Here is a 20825-nt window from a genome sequence, read left to right as displayed (position 1 = left end):
ATGGAGTAGGACTTGGTCCAGGACAGTTCAGCAGTAGCTGGGAATGTAGCCTTTGGGCACTGTTGCTACAGACTTCTGGCACACAGTGCTGGTGGAAAGTACTTTAAATACCATCTATAAGTACCATCACAATAGCCAAGAACTATTGTAACTGATACCGTGTTTCCCCGATAGTAAGACACCCCCGATTGTAAGACGTATCGGGGGTTTCAGAGGGGTCGGCTAATATAAGCCGTACCCCGAAAGTAAGACATATGTCTTACTTTCGGGGAAACACGGGGGATTTGCCGGGTCCGCCACTCTAAGGGGCCGGGAAGTCCCCACCAAGGCCGGCCTTACGTGTCTGCGGCCGCACAGGATTTAAATTAAAACATCGGGGTTTTTTTTTAACTTTATTTAACATCCTCCATGTTAAATAAAGTTTTTTTAACTTTATTTAACATGGAGGATGTTAAATAAAGTTGAAAAAAAACCCCGATGTTTTTATTTAAACCCTGTGCGGCCGCAGACCCCTAAGGCCGGCCCCTTAGAGCAGGGCCGACCTTTGGGGTGTGCGACCGCACAGGGCGCCACACTCCAGGGGGTGCCAACCTGCGGCACCCGGCACCCCTCCAGAGACGGACAGTAATGTCCGCCGCTGGAGGAGCAGGCTCGCAAGGGAGCGGTATCGGAGGTCTTTAACAGACCTCCGGCTCCCTTGAGTGATTTTAAGCCGGGTTGAACCCGGCTTAAAATCACTCAAGGGAGCCGGAGGTCTGTTAATGACCTCCGATACCGCTCCCTTGTGATCTGCGCGGCAACAGCTGTTGTGCGCCGGGGTTTCTTGTCAGATCCCGGCGCACAACACTGAAGCCGTGCCCACCGCTGTCCGTGCCCTCTGACTCGGAAGGAGACAAGAACTGAAGAAGAGGAGCGAAGAGGAGGAAAAGAAGCTGAAAGAAGAAAGGAAAGGTAGGAAAGCATTAAGTGAGAGTGGATTGGTGTATATGTGTGTGTGGATTGGTGTATGTGTGTGTGGATTGGTGTATATGTGTGTGGATTGGTGTATATGTGTGTGGATTGGTGTATATGTGTGTGGATTGGTATATGTGTGTGGATTAGTGTATATGTGTGTGGATTAGTGTATATGTGTGTGGATTAGTGTATATGTGTGTGGATTTGTGTATACGTGTGGATTGGTGTATATGTGTGTGGATTGGTATACGTGTGGATTGGTAGGTGTGTTGATTGGTAAGTGTGTGAGAGTGATGGGTGTTATGCTGTACCATTTCCAATGTCTTTTTCATGATCTAATTATGCTCTAAAAGTACATCATAACTCCCATCACTCTCAATTTTTTCCCAATATAAGACATACCCCGAAAGTAAGACATAGTGGGGCTTTTAGGGATAAAAAGAAAGTAAGACACTGTCTTACTTTCGGGGAAACACGGTAGTTATTTGCTTCAACCAAATCTAATATATTATGTGTCAATAACCTTTTATTCTCTACAGGAACCAAACCATTACATAGATCTCAAGGTAACTTGTTGGTTTCACACTTGAACCCCTCTGTGATGGAGCATGAAAACTTTCATAATGTACATAATGAGGCTTCTCCTCATGATGAACCTAATATGCAGAGGGTAGCCACACATTCTGCTAGCAAGCACAAGAAATCAGCCAGCTTTTCTCTGAGTTCTTCCTGGCATGGGCAGTTTCCAAAGAGTGAAAAGCAGAAGATTCATAAAAGTATATCTGAAAGGGTGAGTTACTAACAATTGCACTTATCTCTTTTATTAAATTATGAAAAAGAATAATGATAGTGGGGAAGTTGGAAAGAAAATCAAAGTATTATTTTTCAGGGTCAAATTTTTCCTTACAAAAATGTAAAATAATACATTATGGAAAAGGAAAAAGTACCTTTCAAGATATTATATTATGTACTTGGGTACTGGAGATTCATAGCTTAGTTTTGTGCATCTAAGGCAGGGGATTACTGCCTTATCTCCATACATTCTACAGCCACTGTCTACCTTCTGTCTGGACTACCCGTACAATGGCACTTACCGCAGGAATTATTCTGCCCAGCCCCCTGATACAAAGGGAGAAGCCCCAAGTAACAGAGAACCAGGACTTAGAGGATCCCAACAGTAAGGAGGCCAAGTACGGGCAGGTAGATATAGGTACTGAGTAGACAGGTGAAGGAATCTCCGGACGAGCCAAACTGGTACACAGAGCAGGTAGTCAAACAAGCCAGGGGTCGAGACACGGAGCGGGTAGTCAGACGAGCCAAAATGGTACTCAGGTCACCAAGCAGAGGTACAGAAACACAATCCAAAAGAGTAATCAGGCAGGCAGAGGGTCAAAATAACGAAGATCAGGAGTACAACAAAATACGAGGTTAAGGACCACAACAGGGTGCAGGAGAAACAGATTTCCGGCTTTTTAAAGCCGGCGCCAACCAGAAACGTCCGCGAGCGGCGATCCGGCCGCCGGAGTATCGGGCACCCGACATTTGCGAGCGGCAGTCCGCCCGCCAACGCCGGGAGTCGGATCAGTGACACCTTCACCTCCAAAGATTGGCCTCTTAGGTCTATCTCTAGTGGAACTGAAGATATGTTCATAAAATATCATTAGACAACTATTCACTATCTTTATGAATAGTGATTTTGCATTTAGTTGGCTCTTCCCAATATACAGAGTTTCACCTTCAAGGATATGCCAATTTACTAGTGATTTAATGTAAATGTTACTGCATGTATCAAACCACCACACCAGTGATTATTTGGCTGCTGACCTAAAAGCTCATGTTTTTTTCCAGTTCCAGTTTTATTCCCTGTCCAGTCCCGTCACCCTTCCCCAATGCTTCTCTTTTTGGTTTTGATACATGTTAAAATTCCTTAGGCTTGAGCGTTATCACATTGAACCAGATTGGCATGGGTTTAGTCACTTTGTAATCTATGCACTTATATATATATATATATCTAAAGTTTTATCTACCTTGGTAGATAAGTGGAACCTCCTTCCAGAGGAAGTGGTAAAGACTAAAACATGCAAGGCGTAGGTATAAAGCTGTTCTGAACCTGAGATGAGACCAATGACTGATTAAGGTCTTAAGATCATAAAAAATGGGAGACAAGATTTGCCAACTGGTTATTATCTGCCCACAAATTGTATGTTTTTGTGTCTCAAAGTAATGTTAACAAGCGAAACACCACTCTTTATATGATCTCTGAAACAAATATGGCTTACTTTATCAATTCCTCAAAACAGAATGTGGCCATAACGGCACAATTAAAATCCCCCCAACCACAACATATGGAAACTGATACCCTATTCCCACATAAAAAAATAACATTCTTCCCCGTTGCTATAAAAACACATCCAACCACATACTAATAATAAGCTAAATAAATAAAATAACTAACTTCCCGGTGTAATGGGATTCCTCCCATATGATTACGTGACTCATACCACTTCATATATGTACACAGTTGTAAATACTGCATCATCACATGTGTTCTGCAATTCCTTTATACTGCACCATAAAGGTTAATATTCCCCTTTATACTGCACCATCATCAAGCTGCACTGGAGGCTGACCCCCGACTACTACCCACTACTATCCTGAAAGCCCGGTCCAGTTCTTAGCTCATAGACACAGAAATCTCTGCTTTGCCACGAGACCACCGGATAAAGAAGTCAGTGTTTGCATAGTAGCTGGGGCTCATGAATTGAATACATAGACCGACTGGTTCTGCCATCTAATTCACCCTATAAGTTTCCCAAGCTTCTCTGGCTATAAGTGGCATTGGTATCATCCCCTACTATGTTAGTATGTTTTAATCCATCTAAACCCATTTGCCTTCCCCTCAATCCACGTTAGCCAGACACAAGAACCAGTAGCGGCAGTCCCTGTGCTTGCTGCCCTTTCACCAGGTTATAAAGACTTCCTTGTAAAGGTAATACTGCAAGGAACTTGTACTTGAGACTCAGTATCATACTATTACATTACATTTCTCTATATACAGCGTCAGCAGATTCTGTAGCTAAATGTATTGCTGGCATTACTCTATTACTATATGACATGGTTGATGACCCCCCTCCCCCCACCAATTAAAATCAGCACATACCTGTATACGTGAACCCACAAATGTTTTTTGTTAAATAAAATACAGTGTATCATGGGGATAATTGTGCAACATTGTACTAAACACAAGGCTGGAAGATGTCGCTTTAAAAGTCTTGCACAGTAAAGTTCCTCTTTTCTCAGAGGGGAACAGGATATAGAAAGGCTGTTGTAGACAAGTGGTGTTAAGGGAGTGAGGCACGGGTGAAAGCTGAGCTTGAAACATTTCGGTGAAAGAGCACCCATTCACCAATATCAAGGCACGTTCTTTGTACCGTAAAGGTAAATAGCTTCTTCTTGCCTACCATCCAACAGGGAGGGAGAGTAAGGGTGAACACTTAATTGTTGATTAACAATGCCCGTTACATGTGAGGATGGACTGTTGTGTACCATTAATGAGCTTAAGTGTACCATCATTTGTAAATTAAGCTAAGAGTCTACCAGCCAAACACAATGCTCTAAGTTTGCGAATTTGAAGGTATTGATATCATATGTCTCTGCTGTTGCTTGGCTAAGACTATTACCACTTTTAGTATGCGGATGGCTGAGGGTGATGGAGTTATAGTTCAGAATCAGGTGGAGCACTGCATGCTGCCCAACAATAGTCACTCTCTTATTAGTTGAAGTTGTGTAGAGTACGAGCCTCTGCACCATGGGTATACTTGGATACTTTTAGAAAATAGAGATTTTTTTTAGAGATTATTTACCCTCAACCCCCAAAAAAGTACCGTACATTTATTTTCTGGGATATTGGACTAGAAAACCAATCAACTGACATTTTTCAAATATTTGCCCACAAAATTATTGCAACAAGTGGAAATTGTGTAACTCATCAACTGACCAAATTACCATACATCAAACAAGATTAACAAAACATTCTGCTGAAGATTAACCATTTGGAATAGATTTCTTTGTTTGCAGGGGATACTATATCTAGAATATATTGTGGTCCCACAGCTGTTTTTCCCATCATTTAATGTAACGTCACATAAGTGATGGGTGATTCAATACATAAAATCTAAAAGTGTGACTCACAAAGTTTAAACGCTAGCTGAAGTTTCTGCGTCTCATGCAGAGATCTGTCTTCTTTATAACCGTTGGCAGGAGGCAGAATGAGACACTAGGGTTTGTTCACTTAATCCTTAATTACACAGCTTCATTCTGCACTATGAAGGGTCAAATCAAGTTAGCCTCCTTTGCAAGAAGCATTTGGCTGTCCCTGTATTGCAGAATAAAGTCAGTAAGAGTTACACTCATGTCTGAATTATGCATTGTACAGACTACTTAATATTTTCTTGCAGGAGAAACCTGCGAGGATTTGCCCTGAATATTGCATAGTTCAGTCAGTGAGGTGACTTTATAGTGTATTTATGCAGGGGTGTCCAAGCTATTCTAGCAGCAAAGGGTCATTGGGGTTGGTCCTTCACAATAAGAAGTGAGGTCAGTGAATTGAGATGACAAGTAAAACTCCTATAAATGGTGCATTCTAAATGCTTTGGAAGATCAGGACATCAGCCAAACCGGGCCACACCACTTACCTTTATGGCTGCCATCCACTATACTGCATGCATGGTGTAAAGTAAGTTTACAATGGAAACTGTGCCAATTAGGCACAGTGGTCCATGACATATATGGCCTGGTTACAAGGGAGATCTCTGAACTCCCTAACTGGCCCATGGAGAATTGGTGTGCCAGGGAGCCTTGTCCTCTAATGGGGTATTCTGCCCTCACTTATGTAGCAGACGATGGGCTGCTTCTTGGAACTGTCACCTTAGGCCTAGTCAGACTATGAAAGTATACACCACCGTGTTACTGGCTCCTTGCTGATGGATACAATGTAACTGCGTTCACACAGAGTAATGGAATTGAAATAATCTGCCAATGTTTCTGTGTAAGCCATGACAACGCAAGAGGAATCGTTTGGTGTATGAGACAGCCTGCACGGTTTCATACACACTCTGATGAATCTCTAAAAAAAGCATTTCTGTAGCTGATCCCACAAGGTATGGTCAGCAGACCGGATTTGTTAATTTTTGCAAAGAGAACATTATAAGTAGACTTGTGCATTTGTATTCGGGCGAACATGAAAACGAACACAAAGGGTGCGTTTTCGTTGTTCAGCCCGAATACCGAACATACGAACATGGCGGCGGCAAAACATAGGCGAAGACGAGGAGACGCACAACACAAAGAATCTTTGTCTTCGTCTACTAATCTCCCTGGTCACTTCCCCATCTAGCCTACCTTATCTACGCAGCATTGCAGGGGTTAACAGAAGTGGAAATCCGTAGTTTCGACATCAGGGTTTAAAGGGCCATGCGAACGACTCTATTGGTCGCCTGCAGGGGCCTCCTCTGGCATCAACCAATTGCATCATGCTACTGGTGATGTTTGTGGAATCTTCTGAGCTGGGAAATAGAGATTTGTGACCTCCTTAAATTGTAGTGAAGCTGTGTGTCAGAATGTGACGTCAAAATCTGGTGTTCCGTTCCATTACCTGACCATGGTACAGCAGATACCCTGGCCATGCATCCTCCAACAAAGACATCATGGGTTGGACACCTGAAATGCTGAAAGATATGTAAAAATTCTTAATAAAGCCGTGCTCTCAGCCACCTATAACCAGAAACCCCAAAGCCCCCTCTTCGCAATCTGAAAGGTTAGGAGGCTTAAGAGGCTTAAAACAATAATACCCCTTGAAAAAAATACATTATAGATGTTTTACATTGAAATGTGTCATAGGCTTTCTCTTTAAACTGTTGTAAAATGTAAATACTACCTAGATGTGGGCTACTGCTGTACTATTGTACTTTTGGCCCTGACCCCTGGGACCTTTGCTTTGGGCTCCTTGTTTCTCTTTTTTCAAGGGGTTTTGTTATCTGCCATGTATCCACTGTGATCTCTTGCATATTGTATTATCTCTCTGTATGTTCATGTATCATCGCCTTTTGTGCTATGTACCTTGGATGTATGGTTGTGTCTGTTTTTTAATAAACGGTGAATTGAAAAAAAAAAAATGTAAATACTATCTCTAATATAGTCTGGAAAATGGCAACAGTAGTCAAAGGGTTAGCTTCAGCTTGAAAACACACCTCGGTACACGTGATAAGATCCTCCAATGACAGTAACACATAGCTAATTAATTTTTATTACATAGATAATGCCACTATGGCGTGTATATACTTTCACTTTACTATACTTTACTATTATAGTGACTGCTGGTTACAGCTTTCGCTATTTAAATAAGACTCTTACTGAAGGAAGTTTCTTCTGGCTCTGCTTTCAAGAATACAACTACAATGTTCTCCCATAATTTCATCTATGTAAGTACAACCGCAACTATACAACTTGGACGCTTTCAAAATCATACACAACAGACTATAATAATGCTCACTGTTAACTGTTTATTAATCGTGACTCATACAAGGAAAATGCTTGCTACCTTTGCGTCACTGATAATTTTTCCTTCAGCCAGGGAAGGTCTATCTAGGGGAACAGTGGTATATATATTTTGTGCCACCAGGGTGGACTTGCCCCCCAAGCTGACAGTTACCAGCGTTCTCCTACTCTCCGTTCGCCTGTCAACGCTCTACACATATGAACACATTCTTTGTGCTGTGCCATTGGCACAGGAACATGCTTTACTGGCATTATAGCCACAAGTTTTAGGTAAAGAAGCAGATTGTATGTATATATATATACACATAACTTAATTTATCACAAAAATTACTGATGTTCATTTCTATACAAAAAATTAACCAGTGAGGATCTTAATAATGCTATTGACTATGAGAAATATATTAAAAGCAAAAAGAAAAAAAATTAATTGTTTGTAACATACATTAAATTACCTAAACTGAGTGGTTCTAAATAATGATTATAATAAAGCATTTGGGGGTGCCTAGGTAATCACAGATATAACTAATATTTTGAAGGATAACAATTTCTGACTAGCTTTGTGTACAAGGTCCTATTGGCATGTAGGTTTGAATTTTGTGACTACTGCATTTTCCAGTGAGTGATTCAGTTTATATTGTGTGCATGTATATATATATATATATATATATATATATATATATATATATATATATATATATATATATATATATATATATATATATATATATATTTATATATATATATGTATGTGTGTATATATATATATATATATACTCACTGGCCACTTTTTTAGGTACACCTGTTCAATTGCTTGTTAACACAAATAGCTCATCAGCCAATCACATGGCAGCAACTAAATGCATTTAGGCATGTAGACTTGGTCAAGACAACTTGCTTAAATTCAAACCGAGCATCAGAATGGGGAAGAAAGAGGATTTAAGTGACGTAGCATGGTTGTTGGTGCCAGATGGGCTGGTCTGAGTATTTTACAAAATTTTCATCTACTGGCACTTTCACGCACAACCATCTCTAGGGTTTACAGAGAACAGTCAAAAAAGAGAAAATATCCAGTGAGCGGCAGTTGTGTGGACGAAAATGCCTGGTTGACGTCAGAGGAGAATGGGCAGATGACAGAAAGGCAACAGTAACTCAAATAACCACTCGTTACAACCAAGGTATGCAGAATACCATCTCTGAACGGACAGCAGGTCGAACCTTGAAGCAGATGGCCTACAGTAGCAGAAGACCACATCGGGTGCCACTCTTGTCAGCTAAGAACAGGAAACTAAGGCTACAATTCACACAGGCTCACCAAAATTGGACAATGGAAGACTGGAAGAACGTTGACTGTTCTGATGAGTCTCGATTCCAGTTGCGACATTTAGATGGCGGGGTCCGACATGAAACAACATGAAACCATGGATCCATCCTGCCTTATATCAATGGTGTTGTAATGGTGTGAGGAACATTTTCTTGGCACAAATGTTTCCAGAACTTTGTAGAAAGTCTGCCACAAAGCATGAAGGCAGTTCTGAAGGCAAAAGGGGGTCCAACCCGGTACTAGCAAGGTGTACCTAATAAAGTGGCCAGTGAGTATGTGTGTGTGTATATATATATATATATATATATATATATATATATATAATATTATATATATATATTGTAGAGTAAAATAGTAAATCTATACTTATGTTATCTTTTTTTGCTTTTTGGGAAAGCTGAGTTTAGCTACTGCCATGCAGGAGACTCCAGTCTACAGTAACCTGGAGGAGATGAAAAAAGCGAAGGGTACTCCCCCCAGCCCGACCTGTAGCCCTGTCCAGATACTGGAGAACTGGGAATGTCATTTGGACCCAGTAACAGGCAGGCATTTCTTCGTTAACACAGAGACGAGAGAGAAAACCTGGAAGCCCCCCAGAAGATCTAAGGACAGGATATCTGTGCAGGTATATTTTGGCTACCTTTCTTTTTATTTATATTGTCCAATTGTTTTTTAAATGTCATCTCACGAGGTCACTAGCAATCTGCACTAGCAATCTGTGCCCTTTGAGAAACTTCATAATGCACAGCAAAGTAAAATTGGTGACTTCAAAAGCTTTGTTTCAACTCCCAAGTTTGCTTTCAGATGCAGTTGGTAAAAAAAATAAAAAAATAATAAAACAGTGACTATATGCATAGATCGTAATGCACCTTCAGAGATGCTATAAAGTACCATGCCCATGGGCAAATGCACAGTGGGCCAGTGACCAACAGCACCACACACCCGATCTGCAGATCCAGCGGCCTGTTGGGTACTGCACACTATGTTTTTATGCTCATATTCAGCCATTGGCTATACTTATGTCATCAGATGGCTGCTGGCATTAAAGTGGTCAGGGCTGCCTCGTTATCGTCAGTCCAGCCCTGAACTAACCTGATTTAATATGACTCTTGCCCTACATAAATCAAATGTCCTTCTTGCATATCAAGGGGGACTGGGAAGGAGGACAATCATCCCCTCGAGGGCTGTTGCCCCCTGTTTTATGCAGCACTTGTCCTATGTCTGGTTATTTATTGTGTTCTAATTTTGTGGCCTCTATACTACGCAGTCCTTTTTGGTACATGTATGTGGTTTCTCAATATGATTTGCTGTGTGAATAGGCGACTTAATCGATGTTCCCCTTTGTGTAAATTATGTCTGCGTTCCCCTGTGGCGTCAGGTGTAATTTTTTACTACTGAATTAGTTTTGTTTATTGCTGGTTTGTCACAATGGAGAGTAGCTCGACAGGTTTCGCTACCAATGTTTTTCTGCCTTCAGTATATATCATGACTTTTTCTGTGTTGTGATAACATCTACACATAATACGTCACACAGGCTAAAGACATGCAATGGTTGTGAAATATGTGAAATGTATACGTGTTAAATGTGTGTGAAATAAATGGAGGGTATTGATAGACTTTATTTTAGCTTCTGAGTTATAATCAACTCTGAGACTTAAATAATCTATATTGGTTTAGGAGCTGGATACGCATCATTAAATGGATAGTTTATTCCAAAGAATAATGCACATTAAAGTGTTTTCTGAGCTGTATTGAGTAAGTACTGATTAGCAAGAAACTGCAACTGCAGAACTGCAGTTTCCTGCCTTGTCCATTGTCAGTCGATCCTCGCCTTTGATTGGCTGTTTAAGGCTGCCAATCAGTGGCAGGAAAGAGCTCCCACTTTAATAGGGGAGCTCATTCTAAGCATGCACATGGTGGAGAGGGTCCCCTTAAACCCTCCCTGCAGATTAGACCTAAATATATCACATGCCAGAAGATGTGTTCGACCGAACATATCTCCTGCACAGAAAAAAAGCATGGGGTGGGGAAAGGCAACATCAGGAAAATGTAATATCATATGCATTTACGTGTAAATGATGGCTGGAGTGTCCCTTTAATGCAAGTTGGCCTCTATTTGCTTCTCTCATCTCCCTCTTTTTTTTTAATCTCTGTATGTTTGGTGGGTATAAGTGTATCAGCCCTACAAATCTCAATAATGTATCAGCAAAATAATATGTCACATAAAAAGCCATAGCCCTTATTTGACAAAAGAAACAATATTTTGAAAATGATGCAGAAGTGATTGTACTGATAAAAGTGTACAGGAGTGTAGCCCTAAAAGCCCAAGCGCAAACCAAGTGAGGGACTTCGGAGCTTAAAATGTTTTTGCATCATGTGACAATGGAGAAAATAAAGGAGCCCTGTTATACAGAACGAATACAACAGGAGTAAACTTCACAGATTACAAGTAATGAACTTTGGAATATACTGGTGCATTAAGTGTTAGGAAATGACATTGACAGTCTCTGATTTAGATTTGAAAGGGTTCTTAATCAGCAGATCAGCAGACGTAATCATAACAGCTACACTTTTTTTATGGTCCGCTGGCATCAAAGCAGGAAATATATGTTGGGAAAAAATCCATCTTTTTAGCTGTGGGTTTCACCAGTTACCTAATCTTTGGCCTCTGTGGCCATTTCAGTTCCAGCCCCTTTTTTAATAAATAAAACAGATTATATAATAATAATAATAATAATAATTAAGAAATTGCAACCTTGTAACCAACTCATTAAGCCGCAGGACGATAGGAGACCTGATTGTCCAAGATTGTGATCTGCTCCCTAGTTTTGCAATTGGGGACTGGCACCCCCTGGATTTGCCACCCTATGCTTTGGCCTAGTTGACCTAGACCAGAATAGATCACTGGATAAGGTTAACTTGTCCTGGAAAAACATAGGTTTCCCTGTGAAAAAAAAATGGTTCCTAACCACCAGTTCTCAAAGGGTTAAGTATGTAATGTAATACACAAACACCTGCTCAGTCCTACCCCGTCATTTCTCTGATACCTTAGTTCTCTTCTTTCTGCCTTCAAATGTTTGAAATGCTGCATTTCTAGTTATGCTGGGATAGTGCTGCAGCTAGAATTTAGTTCTTCCTTATACTGCTGCCTGGCTATGGAGCAAGGAGTATGTACTAAGAGATCCCAACATAGTCAAGACGATTCTTCCTACTCAGATGTATTTTGCAACTCACAGCCTGGATTTGTAAGTCTTAAAATCTTTCATTTCTCTGTTTTTCTGTCCCTTACTAATGATTTATCTGAAATAATCACAGTTGAGATGTTAATTAGAGGATTTAATACTTATTTTCCTCATTTGTATGACAAGATTTGTGTTGCTAAGAAAGTCTTCGTCCTTAGAGAAATGTCTTCTTATGAAAATTTAAGAGGTAATCTAAAAATGTTAAAGTCTCTATGTTGGAAAAGTAGAATTGTAGGAATGGTGTCATCCAACAATACTTCATCTGTGCGCAAAGACATTTTGATCAGTGCTATTTTCCAGGCACAATGCTTAGATGAAAAATGATCTTCATATAACTAAACAATGTCATGCTCAGATGGTTCAAGTATACAGTGGCCAGAAAATGTAAATGAAACATTTGGAATTACCTGTTTTTCTGGATTAACTGTTCATTAAATGTCATTTAGTCAAAAGTATAAAACAATCACAATGCACTTATGCTAATAACTAGACTTGTGCATTCCTATTCGGGCGAACATGAAAATGAACACGAAGGGTGCATTTTTGATGTTCAGCCCGAATACGAAGAAACGAACGTGGTAGCGGCAAAACGTACACGAAGAAGAAGACACGCAACACGACGAATGTAATCTCACTGTCCCATCTAGTCTACTTTATCTATGCAGCATCGCAGGGGTTAATGGGAGCAGAAATCCCTAGGTTTGCGCAAGGAGTTAAAGGTTCGTGCGAGCGACTCTATTGGTCGCCAGCAGGAGCCTCCTCTGGCATCAACCAATTGGTTCAATGTTTTCCATCTGGTAGACTGGTAAACAGAGATGTTAACCAGTTCCAAGGATTCCTTCAAGCCTTTATCTGTTACTTTAGGGTTCTTTTTTACCTTTTTTTGTTAAAGCATCCTGCATTGTTATCTTGAATTCATCTTGGCTGGGTGCCCACTTCTAGGGCTAGTGCAACAGTACTAAATAGTCTCCATTTATAAACAAGTTGTCTAACTGTGGACTGATTAATATTTAACCCTTTCTAGCTTCATGCAGATAAACAATTATTGATTGTAGCTCTTCTGAGATTTATTTTGTGTGAGGCATGGTTCCCATCGGCAGATGCCTCTTCAGAATAGCAAGCTTAAAATGTCAAAGTAGTTGGAAAACACATCTCCGATCCTGTTTCCTTGATTGGACTCAAGGTTTGCTAACTAGGGGTTCACATACTTTTTCCAGTCCACACTGTGAAGGTTTGAATGATATATTCAATGTGGGCAAGAACAATACAATCATTTGTGTGTTATTTGTTAAAACAGATTGTGTTTGCTATTGTAACTTAGATGAAGATCATATTTTAAGACATCAATGCTGGTAATTCCAAAGGGTTATTTTAATTTTCTTGCCACCGGATATGTAAAAAAAACCCGTACTTAATTAGTTACTTAAACAAATGCTTAATTTACTAAGCAGATTTTCAGTTCCCATTAGCTCCCATTACAGAAGAAGAACCTAACATTACTAATAATATAGTCTGGTTGGGATCCTTATGTAATAGTTTATCCATGCCAAATTGGTCGATCTAATGAACTACAAAGTAGTAATTTGGGGCTATTTATAAAGATAAGTTCGAAAGCACTGTTTGGATGGTGGAGATAAATAAGAGCCGACTGGAATAGTCAAAGCAGCGAGAATATACCGTAGCACTGGTTGCTATGGCAGTAGCATTGGTTTTTCAAACTTTGAATTAAATGTGCCTCCTTTTTATAGAGCTATTTTATAGAGCTTCTGAAATGTAGTCATGAATGTGAAGTGCATTGAATATAAAACTGTAACCTGATAACATGAGCTAACAGGAAACAAGGAAAGAGGTAAATATAGCAAGTGCAAAGTTGCAAAGAACACAGGGGTTTGTGGTTACATGGTACGTCAAATATTATTGCTTAAGATCCTACTCCTTTTTTTAAGAACAGACTGTACAGCTTCTTCATCTCGTTGTCTTTCAGATCTGTGATTCTTTGGAGGAGCAAACCCAATTTTCCCCGAGCAGCTCTTCATCTTCTAGTAGTTTATATGGCCCCAGCAGCGATGACCAGGTTCACGATCCAGATCCTCCAGTGCAGAGACTCAGCTATACCAAATCCATGATCTTGTCCAATTCTCGTGGACCCAGGGTAAATCTAAAAGTCATAGTGGTAGCATAAAAGTGTTATAGACTCTATATGATTGCTGATCCTTGCTCTGTCACGTACTATTTTGTAGCGTAGGGAGAGATCGTACATTATAGTGTGTAGGGAGTGGCGACACATTACGTCATGATGTGTAGAGAAGCATAAATAGTGTTTTAGCACGTATTTTTAGTAAAGGGCACATATGCATGTGAACTATTAATATCCACACACATATGCAGATTTAACACACCACTCATGCAGCTAATACACTATTTATTTTCTTGTTAATGTATTTTGCTATAAAATATATGTACCAATCTATCTGATATTTCTGACTCAGGACTTTTCCTAAAGCACTCGGGTATTTATCCCTATTAGCCACCCTCTAGGAATACCCCAAAGCCCATAAGCTATATACTGCCCCCGCCAAATCTTTATTTGACTGCACAAGGTAGTAGATCAGGGTGGACTCATATCTTGGTGGTCTACCAAGAGAGGTATTTGCCATTGTTAGCACACATCTCTTCTCTTCATTTTGCCAGTACATGCTAGCGAGATGTATGTAACTATTTAGTATTGTAATCCTCTCTTCTTCAAAAATCTGTTTTTTAAATGAAAGAATAGCATACTGTTGATTGTCCATATGACATTATTAGAAAGTAACCAATTTTCATTGGGAACTCTGAATTCTTTACAGGTAAACCATAGGCGGAACCTCTCTCACCATCAATTTGAAAGTTATGGTAATCCAAACCCCATCACAGATGTCCCTCATATTCCCGTGGTCACAGTACTGGATGTGCCATATGTAAGCCTGATTTCAAAAATATCTGCTAGCCTCGAGCTACAAAAATCAGTATTTTGCCTGTATCATTACATACTAATATTAGCATATTTTTCTCACAGAAACCACCGCATCTCAGGGAAAATTGTGACAGGTTACATAGTCCCTTCTTGCTGCCAACACAGCTGTAGTGGTTTGTGTTATTTTCAAAACCCGAGATACTAAAAGTTTTATTGGCATGATTTATAGCGCAGGACCACACTATTATATAGGCAAACTATGGCTTGTTTTGGCCTAGGCTTGCCTGGCCTAGAAGAGCCTGGGGAAGGTGTCAGCCTGTAACTGCAATCCGGAGGCGTTGATCTGTGGCTAGTGAACAGGGTGCACTGTGCTCAGGCACCACTAGATGGCACCATGTCAGGGCTGGTTGGCGAGACCAGCGACCTCCCGCCAACCAATCCCATAATGGAAGAGCATGAGGGAGACTGTACCTCTGCTAGCTCAGACATCTATATAGTATATCTCTGTAATGATACATGCCACCCACAGACACTGAGCTCTGTTATAATGGTTGCCATTACAGAGACAGCTTCTAGATATGTAATCACGCAGGTTATCGCATGACATACTTCCCAACATTTTATTTTACGGTCTGTGGTTAGGGGTATGGCTGGCGGTGGCAGGCAAGACATATTTTAAGTACTGTTGTAAATCAAGTGTTAGTTATGAAGTTGAGTAAAGCATTTAGAAGTTTATTTATTTCCATAATTTAAAAATGTAACACTGCTTTTTCCATACACAGTATAGTGATTATAGAACACTGTGCTATACTCTTTCTCACCAAACATTCTAAACATCTAGAAAAGAGGGACATCAGGGGTGGAATGACGAGCAGAGGGATTGGCGTTGCATAAAGGGACAGTTGGGAGGGGAGTCATGAGTTCTCCTTTTCCTCATATAGTAAAGTATTGATGCAGACATTATTTAAATATATTAAACATATATTGATTGGTTAGATCACAGCACATCAACTGATATAGACATAGATATAGTAATTCTACACAGCCACCTTCAACTTATGAACAGGTTATAGAGCTTACAAGCTTAGCCACGACTGTATATATAAACCAAAGTGTCACAGGCTCGTGAGTAGTAATGTTCTATCTACAACGTGGAAATCTCTTTCCTATTATTTGTACAGCACTCTAAAATTTTCATAAAACAACATATATGTTCTCATTTAGTACTTTAATCCTACATCCCTGTGTTTAATAATATAGTTATTATTCTGCAAAGCCTTGTAGCGATCGGTACAGTTATTGGATCTGTTTGACTGAAGGTCTTTAAGTGATTTATCGATGTTATACTGTGAACTGCCACAAAGCTAAGAGAAAATAATGACTGTGAGCTGCAACATTGTCACAGAATAATCTAAAGATTTTATTTTATTTGGAAAAAAATGATTTATGTATAAAAAAGTTTAATATTTCTGATTATTATTGGGGGGGGCAGAGAGTGGAGATCATGTGTTACTTAAAATGAGGGGTTGTGTGAATCATACTGTTTGCGGGTTAAACCTTATTCTAGAGCGTGCATAATGTTTTGTCTAAGTGGATCGGCATCTTTAAAATCTTCCACCACCATGGCATCAAACATAAGGAAGATTATATGAGCTCAATAAATACAGCTACGCTTTATTTTCCAGGAGGTCGAAAAGGCTGACCAGTTAAACAAGACAAAGATAGCTGAAGGTGGACGGAAGCTGAAGTAAGATAAAAAATATCTTTAATTGTATTTGTACGGCAGGCATACACATTGGCTAATTTGTTCAGTATCCTTATTAATTATATCATATTGCTGATACATAATTATAATTAATGGTTTCAATTTCATTTTGTAATATGCAGCTCAGAGTAGTCCCCCTGAACCAGGCCATGACATCATCATCATTATTATTATTATTATTATTATATACATTGTGTTATGTTTGGACATGGTGCTCAAAGATGTCCATACACACATACTGCATGAAGGAGAAAGAGCAGAGGAATAAGACCATGCTGCATTGAAGATCCTGGTTTGAGGAAATACTCATATGAACACAGATGGATCTGTCAGATTACCAGTCCCGGGCTGATCTAAATATAAGGGTGGTCTTTAAGGGGACAATATGCTTCCCTTAATCAGCCTCACTATGCATGCAAGTACTTAGTATTCATGCATTCAAAAATATGTTATTTTTAAGCCATTTACCTTCTGAACAAGCTGGAGCTTCAGTGCTACAGCTGAACACCCTCTATTTGCGCCACCATTTGCATCAGTTTTGTGCACAATTCTTAAACATGTTGTTTTTAAATGATGAAACTTTCAGAGCAAACAATAACATTTTCGGATATCTGCAGAAGTCGATTTGCTTAACAAACTATAGAGTGTAAAAAGAATTTTAAGAAGTGTAACGTCACAGAGCTGTGAAAATGCAGTCACTCTGTAACTTTTACAAATGTCTCCTCCAGGAAAAACTGGACGTCAGCTCTGGTGGTTCTGACTGGTAACAGTTTGGTATTCTACAAGGATCCGAAAGTACAGGCTCCTTCAGGCTGGGTAAGAACTAAAGCTGGTTTGCTGGCCACTAGATGAAGGCCAAGCTCACCCGACTTTCTGTTCTAAGAGCAAAAAGGGACGAATCGGGTCTCAATGTAGTGAAGCGCGGTAGTTTGCAGAATAGTTAAGCATTTCATCTCATTATGCATTTTGATGGAACAAACTCAGTGAGTTTCTCCTACATTAAGAATGATCCTGCATTATACATGGTAAATGGGGAGATATATATATTAAGATTTATTGAGCTAAATTTTGGGTTAGTCTTGGCAATTTCCTTCAGATCCACTCTATGTCTGTTACTTGATCTGTGTGACTTGAATAGTAAAGTGCCTGCCTATTATGTTTTAGGGAATTGCTATCCCTTTTTTGCGTAGACTGGGTATACTATAGGGGTTGTAAAACGTAATTTATACAAATACTCAAGTGACTAAGACATTATTGATTTTGATTCGCAGAAACCGTCCAACAGTAAGCCTGAGAGCAGTGTGGACCTCAGGGGAGCCAACATTGACTGGGCACAGGAAATGTCAAGCAAGAAGAACGTGATTCATGTAAGTCATAAACAAACTTTTTCATAAATATCTGAGATATTAATACAGCCTTACGACCACATGCAATGGGGGGGGGGGGTGATCATGTACCCAGTAATACATAGTTACAGTTACATAGTTAAGTAGATTAAGGTAAAAACAAAAAATGATCTTGTCTCCAAGGCAATTAGATTTTCTTTGGATGCCCCACAGTTGTTTGCAAACTTCTATAAATGAAAGCTCCCCAGTAAGGTCTTTGTATTGTCCTTTTCTTTCCTCTTGTGTGGCGTGAAACCAAAAGCCTTTACAAAATCCAGGTAGACCACATCCACTGCTTCTCCCTGCTCCATATTGTGGCTTACAGTTTCATAAAAGCAATCAAGTTAGTTTGATGTGACCTAGAAGCCACATCACATTTTGCCAATCTTGTGTAACAACTCCAGATGCAAAATAATTAAAAAAAAATTAAAATAAGGATCTGTCAGTTACAGAACTAAGCTCCCAAAGTCTCTGAGGATGAATCCCATCTGGTCCAGGTGCTTTATTAACCTCCCCTGCATCTATTTGCTTTTTACTGGAATATATCGTTAACAGAAATAAATTAAGCACTTCTGCTTTTAGCTTGTAATCAGCAATTAGTGGTCTCTTCTCCATTGCAGTTTTTACTGCCATTGAAATATTTGAAGAACTTTTAGGATTTGTTATACTGTCTTTTACAATCAATCTCTCATTCTTCACTTTAGCTAACCTGATTGCTTTTTACATTTTCATTGATCGTATAATCCTTATATCTCGAAAGATGCCTCAGTCCCTTTCTCATTTAAAAACAATTCTCATTTAAAAACTTTCTCATTTAAACAACAGCAACCTTTAGTGAAGACCTTGGCACCTCAGTCAGCTTTCCCATGACAAAGACTCGAAAAATAACTGTGCTACGGTATCATTTTAGTAGCCCTTCTTTGAATTCTCTCTAGAATGTGAATCTAATTATGGAGATCTCCAGAACTTTACACTAGATGAGATCTGACCAGAGATCTGTAAAGTGGCAGAACCACCTCCCTCTTCCTTCTACTAATCCCTCTCGCTATACGGCCCAGCTTGCTTTTTCTGATGCTTTCTCAGAAATAATTACTCCTTAGTCCCTCTCTTCTGTTGTCACTGACAGCACAGCCTCTAATGGCATTTGTATACATTAATCAACAATAAACTGAAGATGTCACACTCTCAACTATTCTTCTAAGTTAACGCCTAGTCTTTCTACTGGGAAATGTGTCTTAAATTCAATCTGAAAAAAAAACCCATTAAAAGTAACAATTATTGCACTTCATCTTTTATTCTGTAGCTTTAAAAACAGTGAACAGATTTCAGATCTGTTTGTTAGAGCTGTTGAAACATAGCGTATGGAAAACATTCTTTTATTGGGATGCGGGATATATCTAACCATTAGATCATGACGCGCGAAGAACGGACACCGATAGATTGCTGCAGTACAAACTGAAAAAAAGGTTTCTGTGTTGTTATATGATTAATCCTTCAGATGAAAAAATAAAATTACATATGTGCCATAGTTTGCTTAACATGCAAAAGAGCACTGAAGGATAAGAAACACAATAATAATAATAATTAATTATTATTATTATTATTATTGTTTTGTGTAAGTGAAACCACTCTTTTAATTCTTTAGCCACAAATGGAATTTAACTTAACCTCATATGTGTGTGTTTTTCAGCTGCGCATGGTGACAGGGAATGAGTTCCTTTTGCAATCTGACAAAGAGTCTGTGATCCAAGAATGGTATGATGCTTTGCAGAGGATCATTGAGAGGCTGGTAAGAGATCTTGTATAATAGTATTTGAGTCACCATTTAGGCTATTGGTGAGTTCCCATCATATAGTGGGGATTAAAATGAGCCCTGGCACTTTAAGGCCAACGGCCAATAAATGAGTTAACCACAGCAACCTGCTGGATACACACGGCCGCACATTATGCTTTTACATTTGGACAGTATGCAGCCATGTGTATCCGGCCATTGGCCACACATTAAAGTACCGGATCTGCTGCATCCGTCACAATAACGGTTAGTGACCTGTGCCATCTTGCACTGGCCAACTGGTACACCTCCCAACTTCTACTCCCAGTTAATCAGGGCACCGAAGTGCAAAGCGTGGGAAGCAGCACTACCGTGCATGCGCATTCCAAACTTACAAGCCTGGGTGTCATGGGAATTATAGTCAAGAAGTTCTACTCTCTTTTTGGGAAGCAAAAGGCCCTACATATTTATAGTAGTGAAAAGAAAAAATGTCGGTGCGCTAAGCTAGTCACAGGCTCAAATAATACAAATGTGTAATACGAGGCCTACCAAACAGGTGTAAGCATGCTGCAAGAAACAGTGTATTGGCTGTACAATGTATACAAGAAACAAAAACTGTCTGCGCTTCTTACCCTAATAAAGTTGGCAACAGACAGTTTTTGTTTCTTGTATACATTGTACAGCCAATACACTGTTTTTGCAGCATGCTTACACCTGTTTGGTAGGCCTCGTATTACACATTTGTATTATTTGAGCCTGTGACTAGCTTAGCGCACCGACATTTTTTCTTTTCCCTGTTTGCACATATTTGAGGTTGTTGGCTCCTCATCAGTCTGGTTGCAGCTTGCTGTCCAGGGGTTAATAGGGAGGAGGTTTAAT

At 39.7% G+C, this 20825-nt stretch overlaps 1 protein-coding gene across 4 annotated transcripts in view; it reads left to right on the top strand.

Moving 5' to 3' along the window:
- Positions 1 to 20825, top strand: part of ARHGAP9 (Rho GTPase activating protein 9) — a 44088-nt gene that overhangs the window by 6844 nt on the left and 16419 nt on the right. For 2 of the 4 annotated variants that reach the window (XM_053455738.1, XM_053455739.1), the window contains exons 3-10: positions 1494 to 1744; positions 9228 to 9455; positions 14057 to 14224; positions 14919 to 15029; positions 16711 to 16772; positions 17519 to 17606; positions 18062 to 18157; positions 19866 to 19964. In XM_053455738.1, the coding sequence (XP_053311713.1) occupies positions 1494 to 1744; positions 9228 to 9455; positions 14057 to 14224; positions 14919 to 15029; positions 16711 to 16772; positions 17519 to 17606; positions 18062 to 18157; positions 19866 to 19964 (1103 nt within the window). Of the gene's footprint in view, positions 1 to 1493; positions 1745 to 7327; positions 7434 to 9227; positions 9456 to 11922; positions 12076 to 14056; positions 14225 to 14918; positions 15030 to 16710; positions 16773 to 17518; positions 17607 to 18061; positions 18158 to 19865; positions 19965 to 20825 lie in introns of those variants that run through there. The other 2 variants (XM_053455740.1, XM_053455741.1) reach the window with 2 other exon arrangements.

The sequence above is a fragment of the Spea bombifrons genome, chromosome 2 (genome assembly GCF_027358695.1).
Source record: "Spea bombifrons isolate aSpeBom1 chromosome 2, aSpeBom1.2.pri, whole genome shotgun sequence".
Lineage (NCBI taxonomy): Eukaryota > Metazoa > Chordata > Amphibia > Anura > Pelobatidae > Spea > Spea bombifrons.
The sequence above is the reverse complement of the archived record's forward strand: the minus strand, read 5'-3'. Positions and strand labels throughout refer to the sequence as shown.